The following is a 9,578-nucleotide window of genomic DNA, read 5'->3' as shown; positions in this document are numbered from 1 at the left end:
AGGTTAGAAAATGTACTGATCGGCCAGGCGTGGTGGCTTGCGCCTTTAATTGCAGCAGTTTGGGAGGCGGAGGTGGACAGATCACCTGAGGACAGGATTTCGAAACTAGCTTGGCCAACATGGTGAAACCCCAACTCTACTAAAAATACAAAAGAATTAGCCAGACGTGGTGGTGCACACCTGTAGTCCCAGCTGCTCAGTTTTTGAGATGGAGTCACTCTCTGTCACCCAGGCTGCAGTGCAATGGCCCAATCTTTGCTACCGCAATCTCTGCCTCCTGGGTTCAGGTGATTCTACTGTCTCAGCCTCCTGAGCAGCTGGGACTACAGGTGTGCACCACCACGTCTGGCTAATTCTTTTGTATTTTTAGTAGAGTTGGGGTTTCACCATGTTGGCCAAGCTAGTTTCGAAATCCTGTCCTCAGGTGATCTGTCCACCTCCGCCTCCCAAACTGCTGCAATTAAAGGCGCAAGCCACCACGCCTGGCCGATCAGTACATTTTCTAACCTGAACGTTTACCAGAGTGACTTGAAGACACAAATGTCCAACCAGATGATAACCATGGGTGGTGATTTTGCTAGTATTAGCTCTTCACGTCTATGGAATTCTCTCATCTAGCCACCTCATATATCTACAACATAGCCAAATATTATTTCCCCCAGACAGATGTCATCAGTGCCATTGATCACATTCACGAAAGCTAATGCCCTTTATTCAGAGAAGGCCCTTTCCCACCACTCATTCTTATTTAGAACTAATCAAATTAGTTTTACGGATTCTTGCTCAAGACAAATTAGAAGCAGATCATCAGAAGAAATGTGGCTGCTGGAAGGCACGTGCACGGACTTTAGGAAGAGCTGACAAGTCTGATTAAAAGGAAGAAAGAAAAATATACAGGAACTATTTTTAAAAGACACAAGAATTTAAACAGTATTGACAGTATTTAAGGGTCATATTCCTAGTTATCCCAGTTCCCAAATGGCAAGATACAAACAATGGATACGTATAATCTTGATGTTACAGTATAAAGATGAGGCTAAATGGCATTCACTAGACACAAATAAACAGAATAGAACAGAATTCATGTTTTAAATGCTTTCATTACAAATAACTTGAGTGAACGCATAAAAGAGTCAGCTTCAGTTACCTGGAAAGTCCACTTCTATGAAATAACTCATGCACTTGCTGCCTGAGATATTACTGTATCTGAGTAGACTCCATGAGCAACTCACTGACAGGTGAATGAGGGCTGTCGTCTTAAAATCTCAGTGGAGGAGAGACAGAAAGAAAGACTGTGTTATTTTTGCCAAACATCTGGCCTTTCCAAATATGTCATGGCAGTGGAGCCAGGTATGTGAGGCATCCCAGTGGATTACTGTGGCATTGCAAGAGGGGAGGACTATCCTCCTTAAAACACAACGTCTCTAGTGTCTTCTTCTGCCAATCCCCTCCCTGTAGTTTTTCACATCACTCATGTGCCTAGAAGAGCCTGCCAGTTTATACTGGCCCAGCTTCCTTCCTCTTGCCCTTCAGGAATGGGAAAGAAAATAATTCCTGAAGCCCAGCTGATTCACAATGTATTCCAATCCATTTTGCTTGCATGTTTTGGCACCTGACTTTTTCCTGTGGAAAATTATTTGAGGCAGTAGCCTGTGATTTCATCACTATCCTACTTCCTGGGCTATCAGCTACTCAGTACAGATTTCCATAGTGTGAGGGATGCTACACAAATGCCTTACCCTCCAGCAGGTCTATATAAATATTTTTAGTAAGCAATTGGCTGCTATTGAGAAAATTAAGTATAGATTTTTATATCTAACAATTAAGAGTGAATATACAGTCAAAAGCTCAGCAGTTTGCACATCAATGGCAAAACCTCAAAAGGACGTTTGCATGATTTTTGTTATGTTCACAACACTTAATCATAACCCTGGGATCCTCCAGCTTTTCCCAAAAGTGAGGCAGGTGTGCTCTGAAAACGCCCAGGTCTGGGAATCCTGGCACACTTTCAATACCATAAAGGAGACGAGACTCAGTCTGGAGAGCAGAAAAGCTGGGAGGTCTTCAGGTCCATCTTTGAAAACTTGGGCATGCTTCAAAACTTTTACGCCACTTTGATAAGAAGGCTATCTCTCTGGTTTGTTTGTTTCTGTGGAACAAGTATACCTGAAAAGCAAAGATACCTCAAAGGGGCTCCCCTGAAGCATCAGTGATGGTAGTATTTACACCACTGACATGGGCAAAGGCTACCAGGGCTCCTCTCTCACTCCCTTGCCTCCTCCCACTCCAATCAACTGTAATCACTTATCAGCGCAGCACTGTCTGAAACCTTCACTCTTCGATCATTATTATCCCTGGTAGACGTCACGTTTCTGTATTTTGAGCTATGTTTTTTCCTTCTTTATATCTGTCTACTTTTTATATTTCAGACTCCTCACAGTTTTTGGTCCATCAGACCTTATCATTGTTTTTCTGTAATGTGATAATGGATTTATGTATTCATTTATTTTTACCTATTTTCTGTCATTGTAAGCGGTCAACAGTATGTACTCAGATTGCCATTTTAAACCATCAGTGTGATTATTACTATTTTTAATATATAATAATCTGCTCATTAAAATATTTTTTAAATGAGGGATGGTTTACTCATGCCTGTTTATAGATCCCCAAATTTAAATCAAATATTTCAAATATTGCATTAGCTAAATCCTCCACCATAATCCTACTGGAATTTCAAAGAAAATGTGATTGCAACCTTTATTTCTTATGCTTCCAGGCTTAATCAATCAACAAATTTTTCTAAAAAATGCTATTTGATGTTCAAATTTTATAGAATGTACTTCTAAACTTTTAAAACAACTGCCTAATTGCAAGTGAGAAGGAGCACCTTTTTAAAAATAAATATTAGTAGCTACTCTGCAGGTGCAAATTTTAAACTTACAAATACTTTGTCTTCCAGACTTTTCAAACTGGGAAACAATTTTTGGAGTTCAAATACTTAAATGTCAGTGAGAGAAGGAAGGGAAAAGACAACAGTGGAAATGAAAGACAGCAAAGCTAAGGCCAAGGCTATGAGAAAACAAAGACAACTTTAAAGTAGAGCACAGTCTGCGAGATTTAAAGAAGAGGGAGATCATTTAAATTTAGGATTTTCCAGGCAGGCTAAATTGCAACTATTACATTCTATAAAAGATTGGGAAGATGAATGAATCTCCCTTATTTTAACAGGGAAATCTTACCAATGTGCCATTATAGAGAATTGTTTCAGAACATACACAAAGTAAAAATGCCTTTTAAAAGATTTTCAAATGTTGAGAACTGTGTGTATAGGATCCAATAACTACATTCTGGAATTTCAAGCATTTATAAAGACAGTTGATTTTACCAAATGCATAAAAGTTGATCTCACAGTTAGACATAGTTTTGCATATAAGGCAAATTTAAAATTATCTCTAACTTCAGGCAAAATTATCATGGAATCCATGTCTTTGGGAAGATTATTGCTTTGTTTATATTAAATTTGAGTTTTGCAATATCCCTTACATATACTTTAACATTCTCATTAATTTTACTTTACGATATAGAGACATTATGAGTTTTAATTTCTGACGTCTTTATACAAAGAATATTAGACTAATTTATTAGCATTATCTTCTTTATAACAAGACAGTAGCAAAAAATATGTGTTCGCAGTTCACAAAGAGAAGAGCAGCAAACGCTTGAATGATGCTCCTAGTGAAAGATCCAGTCTCTTATTTGCTAAGTGCAATGACATAATTAACATTCCAAATTAGGAAAAAAAAGTCAGATCATTATTGTCTACATTTCTGTATACGTATATTTCAGATGTAATTGAACTCTAATTGCCTATAAAGAAATATACTGATTATTACAATTTTATCAGTTTTGACTAATTGACTAATTTTGAAACCAGCATAACCTTCATTCCACTCAAGATACAGAACCTTTCCAACATCCCTCAAAATTTCTTGTGGCCCTTTGCAGTCACTGCTCGCCAAATCCCTGCCCTAGGTAACCACTGACTTGACTTCTGCCATTCTAGATTATTTTGCCTATTATAGGATTTCATGTAAACAAATTCATACAGTATGTATGTTTTAGCTTTTAGCTTGTTTTCCTCAACATGCCATTTTCGAGATTCATCCATTTGGTTGTGTACATCAATGGTTTGTCCCTCTTAATTGCTGAGTAGCAATCTGTTGTTAGAATATTCCACAATTTATCTATTTGCCTGACAATGGTTATTTGGGTTATTCATAGTTTACAGCTATTATAAATGAAGCTGCTAAAAACATTTGTATATGTACATTTGTAAGCATATGCTTTCATTTATCTTGAATAAATGCCTAGGAGTGGAATTGCTGGGTCGTAGGCTAAGTGTGTGTTTAACTTTATAACAAAACGTGAAATTGTTTCCCGTAGTGCTTATATGACTTTACAGTTGCCGAGTTAATATATAAAGCTTCAGTGTATCCACAGTCTCACCAACACTTGATATTATCAGTCTTTTTACTTTTAGTCTTTTGAGGGATTATATAATGGTATCTCATTTTGACTTAATTTTTATTTATATAATTAAGATGTTAGTCATATTTTTGTGTGCTCATTTGCCATTCATATAATATATATTCTTTTGGAATTGTCTATTCAAATTTTTTGTTCATTTTGAGGTGGGGTGTTAGAATTGTGTTGGAAGAATTCTTCATATAACTAGATGTAAGTTATTTGTCAAATCTATGTACAAGAAATGTTTTTATCCAGTCTGTTGCTTGACTGAATGTTTTTAGTTTTGATGAAGCATATGATGAGTTAAGTTACAACTCTATAAAAATGACACCTTGAATTCCTCAGAACATGATCTTATTTAGAAATAGGTTCCTTACAGGGGTAGTCAAAGTTAAAATAAATTTACTGGTGTGGACCATAATATAATATGGCTTATATCCTTATTAAAAGGAAAAATTCGGACACAGGTGCATCTAGGAAGAAGGCCATATGAAGATGAAGACAGAGATCAGGGTGATGTAACCACAAGTCAAGCAATGCCAGTGACTACCGGCAAACCATCACCATCTAAGGGAAAGACATAGAATGAATTCTCCCTCAAGCTTTTTTTTTTTTTTTTCTCACTTGGACCATGTCAGATACACAGGGAATCCCTCAAGCTCTTGAAAGGAACCAACCCTGCCGACATCCTGATCTCAGACTTCTTGCCTCCAGAAATGTGAAGAAATAAATTTCAGTTATTTAGATCACAGTTTTGGGTATTTTTTTTTATCTTGGCAAAATTTTGTCTTTCTCAATATTACTAAGATTTACTCTTACACTTTCTTGTAGATCAATATTATTTTTTGTATGTTACATAAGCATACTCTATACATTTTTCTTATTTACTTTGTTCCATATTTGGATATTTAATGCCTGGGGAAGTTCTTGGTTGTTGTATAATTCCTAGAACTAATCACAGCTTTTAGTAACAGTGTAAATACATCAAGTGGCTCTGTGTCCATCTCTTCAAGCTTGACTTGGAGCAAATTTTATTTCCAAAAGGACAAGACCTACTGTCCTTCTGGTTCCCTTGCTATTAAGTTGGAAATTGTTTTAACTGATGTTTTCATACCAATTATTGAATGCTCAGCACCAGCATGCCCAAATGCACTTAACCATTTCCATCATCCTTCTTCCACTCAAGGTGAACTATTTATGGACAGGTCAGACATGTGTGGCTCTGGATAAATGTGCTGAAGCAAGGAGGCCCTTTTTCTCCTGGATTTACAATAATGTCGAAGTTCTTCAAGGCCAATGTAACGCCCTTGCGCTCTGCTTCCAGAAAGAACAAACCACCAACTGATCCATCTCTACTTTCATAAATTAACATCTTCATTGGAAGTTATTCTTATGTCCCTTGTTCTTCATAGTTTGGAAAACAAAAGGCTTCTAAGGCCATAAAAATGGCTGAGACCATAATTGAGCAAATTTCCTCTATGAATCCTTCTTTTGAAATGAAAATTGGTGTATATTGCCTGTTTGATTTTATATTACTGGATTACAAATACAGTAATGTTTTCTGATTCCTGAAGCTCTACTGTACATAAGAGCCAAGACTTTAACATACTAACTCTGAAAATGTCCCCCAAGTCAACACCTTACCCTTGACTGACAGGTGTCTCCATGTCACAGTTGGCTCCGGTCTGCCAATAGCAAGACACAGCAGAGTCACGCTGCTTCCCTCATTCACGGTGATGTCAGAGGAGATGTTCATGATCTGAGGAGGAACTGTAAGGAAAAAGAGGATAGAAGACACACCTGAGAATAACTCTTTACACTTAAAAGGAGGCGTTATCCTACAAAGTTTTGTACAGCATGTTTTTATAATAAATATTGTCCTCAACAATAAATTTCAAGTTGCTTGATTTGCCAAGAATATGTTCATGAACATTTTCAGTTCACTAATGGTAAAAGGAGCTCTATTTTATAACTCAGCGATAGCAGGATGCAGATGTGGAAACACCAGTGCGAAGTAGAGGAACTGAGAAGGGGTGTGACTGTGGATTGAAAGGCAAAATCAAAAATATTCACAAAGCCTTCCAAGAGCTCCTGTTTATCCCCATGTTTATTGTCTTCAGTGGAATCAGTGGCGAAAGCTGATAACCATTAGGGACCTTTGTCCCCAGTCTCAAGCCTTCCCCAATATTGCACTCGAAATGCTGATAACACGGAGTTAGTTACTATTTTCTGAGCATTTCAGACCCTTTTAAACTCTTTGGCCTTGAACAGGTTGTTCTATCCTGGAATTATTTTATTTCTCACTTATTTTAACCTGAAAATCCCTAAACATCCCTTAAAACACATCCTTCAGAACTCAGTGAAATTTTCTGACTCTCTTGATAGAGTTAGAAAATCCTGGATCCAACCAGTAATGCATGGGTGTCCTTACTACTACTGTAACAATAAGATTGTATTCTAAATTGTATTTCTTAAATCGCATTATAACCTAGTGGTTAGGAGCAGATCTCTGGGTTCAGATAGACCAAGGTTTCAATCTTAGCTTAATTCCTCACTTGCCTCATGACTGTTAGCAAGGTGACTTGCCTTTGTCCCTTTGAGCTCTAGTTTTCTCGTTTGTGAAATGTGGATGATAGTAGTAGCTAAACTCACTGTGTTGTGAGGTTGAGGTGAAATTATGGCTTAGCAGAGTGACTGATATGAAGGAAGCACTCAATAAATGTCAGCTCCTAAGATGATGATGACGCTGATCATAATGATGACAGAAGGAACATCTTTCACAAACAAGAGTTTTCTTCTCATGGGCCAGGACCATGCTCATGTACCTGTAGCACTACAAAGCCCAAAATGACTTCTAGTCTTATTGTCTCGCCTCCAGGCCTTGATTCTCTTCAACTCAAAGTGCAGTATTAGAAAACGCCTAGATTCCTTCTCAACTCTGATTTCTCATCACCACTGTTGTGGTTGAGTTTCTCGCCAATTTTCACAGAGACAATTGCAATAGCCTCCCACCTGGAACCTTCCACCTAGTCTCTTTCCATCTGGAGGTCCCTCCAATCTATCCCTACATGAAGCCTGAGCAATCTTTCCAAGCAATCATGGAATCAATCTGCTCTCATCCTTACTCCTTTACCCTGTAATGGCCTACCATGTTTAACAAACAAACCCTTCTGCATAACATAAGCTCTCTGCAGCCAAGCCCCCAAACCTACTGACAAACCTCATCCCAGGCCCCATCCCCACTAACACAGCACATGGCACACACTGGCCTCTTGTCCTCTGCTGAATGTTTTAAAAGCATCAGCACCCCCATAGCCTTCCTTTTCCTTTACTGTCTCTTCTTGATTATCTACCTTTACCGATATGACTATCTTTCAAGGAGAACCCCAACATCCTCTATCCTCTGCCATTTGCCCTAACCTCTCCCCATATCCTGGAAGCAGAAGCAGCCGTCTCTTCTGCTGCATTTTGTTTAGACCTATCTCAGGCAGGGCATTGAACATGCTGTCTTGCTTCGCCTGTCTCTGCACCTAGAGAATGACAAGCTATAGGGCAAGTGTGGAATCACACACATCTCTACTCCTCAGTGTAAGGCACACAGGCTGACAATGGCACATGCTAAATTTCTCTTTGAAAGAAAGATCCGAAACAGATTGAAAAGAAATCCCAAAACTAAGGGAAGTAAAGCTTTGAATGGAAGATTTTAGATATTCAAACCTTTCTTTTCAATTTTCTTTCAGATCCTCAAAGAAAAGGAAGGATAACACAGAGAGGGGAGGCTCCAAGCCTGCAGTCATGCTGATTTATTTGTAATGCCAATTTAATTGCGAATTATTAATTATCAAACAGGTACAGTGCAAGTAGATTCCAAACCAACCTGACTTGATGGCAAAAGAGAATTATGGCAAATGCTCAATTGAGACGACTTTGCAGCTTGGAGTTCTTTGCTGCTGAGACCTTTACAGGTAAGTCTTTTCAAGGAGAAGCCATAAGTAACAAGTAGAACATTTGAGCTCTTAAGGGAATCTACATTAGCAAATAAATAAAAATTGCCTAGCTTATAAATCTGCCATATTTTGGATTATTTCTGCATTAGGATTTCGCCTGAAATTTCAGTGCACATATTTTACCCAAATACATGCTGGGAAAAAATAGTATGCATTCCCGCTATACTGCATTCTCTTGAGAAAACTGTTCTACCTGCTTTTTCCTATATTTTCTAGCTTGTTAAAAAATAGTTCTGGGCTTAGAAATGTCAATACTTTTTTCACTTCTGTGAAGCAACAACTCAAGTGCAACTTCCAAAATATTCTCAAAATAATGTCTGCTTCAACTGCAAGTGTTAGGCCATCTGAAGTTTTTTGTTTTAATTTTTTTTTTCAGGCCCTAGGGGCTCCCTGATAGTAAGTTACACACAGCTGGGGAAAGCACAGTCAGGGAGCGGAGGCAGCTATGATGAACTCAGCACAGCCACGAGCTCAGAGCTGTTCTTTCCAGACATCCTATCTCATCTGATACTGTGAAGGAGGCTGGATTAAGGAATACGTAAAATTCCGTGGATGCTTAGCATGGCATCCTCATTGCTCAGGTGCTCAATGTTACTCATTAGTGAAGGGCTTCCTGAAGTGGGATCGCAAAGGCTAATCGAAATGTTCCCACTAAGCCCAGACAGTGTTGTTTGCAATCCTCTGCAGCTCCATCAAGTTCTCCATCATTTTCTCCAAGGAAGAAAAATAAGTACAGTTTCAGGATGTGGATTGCTAACAGAAAAGGAAGTGCAGAGCATGAATTGGCAGAAAAGGAAGATCTTTCTTTTCTCAGTCACGAAATCCTTAGAAACTAACATCAATATGTAGCTTCATTGTTCTCAAATCACTTATTGAGATAAACAAGCTCCTTACATCTTAAAATGGTGAGATAAATAGAATAAATATTCTCACTATTAATATTGAAGAAACTGAGGCATGGGGAGATACACTGATCAAAATTACAGGGTTAGTAAATGAGAGCTCCTCTCACTGTATGATGGTTCCTTTTTGTTTGTTGTTGAT

The 9,578-nt window shown here is 38.2% G+C and overlaps 1 protein-coding gene across 14 annotated transcripts in view; it reads right to left on the bottom strand.

The window, feature by feature from the left end:
* Window positions 1-9,578, bottom strand: part of OPCML (opioid binding protein/cell adhesion molecule like) — a 1,152,901-nt gene that overhangs the window by 120,836 nt on the left and 1,022,487 nt on the right. For all 14 annotated transcript variants that reach the window (XR_004270746.1, XR_004270747.1, XR_004270745.1 and 11 more), the window contains one exon: window positions 6,172-6,297. Coding sequence is in view for 11 of the 14 variants with exons in the window: in XM_032284813.1 (XP_032140704.1) it covers window positions 6,172-6,297 (126 nt within the window). In the remaining 3 variants the exon portion in view is untranslated. The remainder of the gene's footprint in view (window positions 1-6,171; window positions 6,298-9,578) is intronic.

Source organism: Sapajus apella, unplaced genomic scaffold (assembly GCF_009761245.1).
Source record: "Sapajus apella isolate SASKATOON/1434 unplaced genomic scaffold, GSC_monkey_1.0 scaffold16, whole genome shotgun sequence".
NCBI lineage: Eukaryota > Metazoa > Chordata > Mammalia > Primates > Cebidae > Sapajus > Sapajus apella.
The sequence above is the reverse complement of the archived record's forward strand: the minus strand, read 5'-3'. Positions and strand labels throughout refer to the sequence as shown.